Source organism: Nematolebias whitei, chromosome 10 (assembly GCF_014905685.2).
Source record: "Nematolebias whitei isolate Nwh7 chromosome 10, NemWhi1, whole genome shotgun sequence".
NCBI classification, from domain to species: Eukaryota; Metazoa; Chordata; class Actinopteri; order Cyprinodontiformes; family Rivulidae; genus Nematolebias; species Nematolebias whitei.
This window is the reverse complement of record NC_056507.1, coordinates 2,735,539-2,737,022: the sequence shown is the minus strand read 5'-3', so window position 1 is coordinate 2,737,022 and position 1,484 is coordinate 2,735,539. Positions and strand designations below refer to the sequence as shown.

Sequence of the window (1,484 nt, the reverse complement as noted above, 5' to 3'; positions counted from 1 at the left end):
GATGCAAACGGTTCTGAGTTTGCTCTAGACTTTAGGATCTAAAACTCACTGTTGGACTCCATTTTTATTTGTTTGTTGTAGTTAAGAGATGTATAACCTTTGAAAACACACACACACACTCATCAGCATCAGAACATAACAGAGATGATGCTTTAGCAAAAAAAAAAAAGGGCTCAGATGGTGTAGAGGTAGGGCAGCCGACCTGGAACCAGAAAGTCGCAGGTTCAACTCCCCACCATGCCCACATGCCATGGTGTCCTTGAGCAAGACACCTAATCCCTAACTGCTCACTGAGCGCTTACAGAGCTGCTCGCTGCTCCACCAGGTGTATCTCAGGTGTGATGGGTTAAATGCAGAAATCGTCGTCGTATAGAAACATACGATGACATCACAGCACGTTCTTTCTTCACTTGAACTCCCTCCAAAATCAAAGCTTTGGTTAGCGCTGCAGAGTTCATCATTCAAAATGTGTGCATGTGTGTTTTATTTTTAGCTATCGGTCTGCAGGTGTCCTTGGACCTGCTGGAGAGAAGGTTCTGGGACATCGCCAAGCAGGTGACTGCAGGACACTTTCACCCACACGTTCTCTGACGGTGTTTTTTTTTTCAGCTTCTCCCTAAGCCTAAAAAAAAGCTAGTTAATTTTATAAATATGTGTAAATATTTCTTGATGTACCATAGTTTTAATGTTTCAGACAGTTAATAAGGAGGAACTGCAGGACTAAAAGGATCAGAAGCTTGTTCCTAATCAGGAGTGATGGTCATGAGATATTTCTAACATGGACAACAACATGATGTGACAGAAAACGTTAGCTACATGTCAGTATTTACCTCTGAAAACAAAACACCTGTGAAGAGTTTAAATGTTGGACCGTCTCGTCCTTACTGTCCTTACTGTCCTTACTGTCCTTACTGTCCTGTTACAGAACATTTTGTCTTTCAGCTTTTCTGTCATTCATGTGTTCATTTCATTCACGTTAATAACAAACACTGACAGTGTTTAAATTAATCTGTTAAAATGTCAAAACTCTGCCAACGTATCGTTCAACTTTAAAACTCTCAGTTGGACGATGGATGTGAAGTAAAATATGTTTGTTTGTCATAAATCTGTTGTTAGGTGGACTGTTTTTATCTTTTATCTATTTTATATTTGTATCTTTTTATCTTTCATGTTTGTTTTGTTGCTTGTAGCCCAGCGACACAGATGTGAGTACATACAAGTTATGTCATTACAGGAAAAGTAGTCTTTGAATTTAAACTTTAATTTAAACTTTAAACTCTAATTTTCCCCTGGGATTAATAAAGTATCCATCCATCTACCTACCTACCTACCTACCTACCTACCTACCTACCTACCTACCAACCTATACCTACCAACATATACCTACCTACCTATACCTACCTACCTACAGTGCCTACCTACCTATACCTACCTACCTATACATACCAACCTATACCTACCTACCTATACCTACCTACCTATAC

The 1,484-nt window shown here is 39.4% G+C and overlaps 1 protein-coding gene across 1 annotated transcript in view; it reads left to right on the top strand.

Moving 5' to 3' along the window:
- The window catches only part of LOC119416071 (voltage-dependent calcium channel subunit alpha-2/delta-4), a gene marked incomplete in the record, with an annotated part of 72,031 nt that overhangs the window by 57,039 nt on the left and 13,508 nt on the right, over positions 1 to 1,484 (top strand). The window contains 2 exon segments of the mRNA XM_037683249.1: positions 494 to 555; positions 1,191 to 1,205. Coding sequence (XP_037539177.1) covers positions 494 to 555; positions 1,191 to 1,205 — 77 coding nt within the window.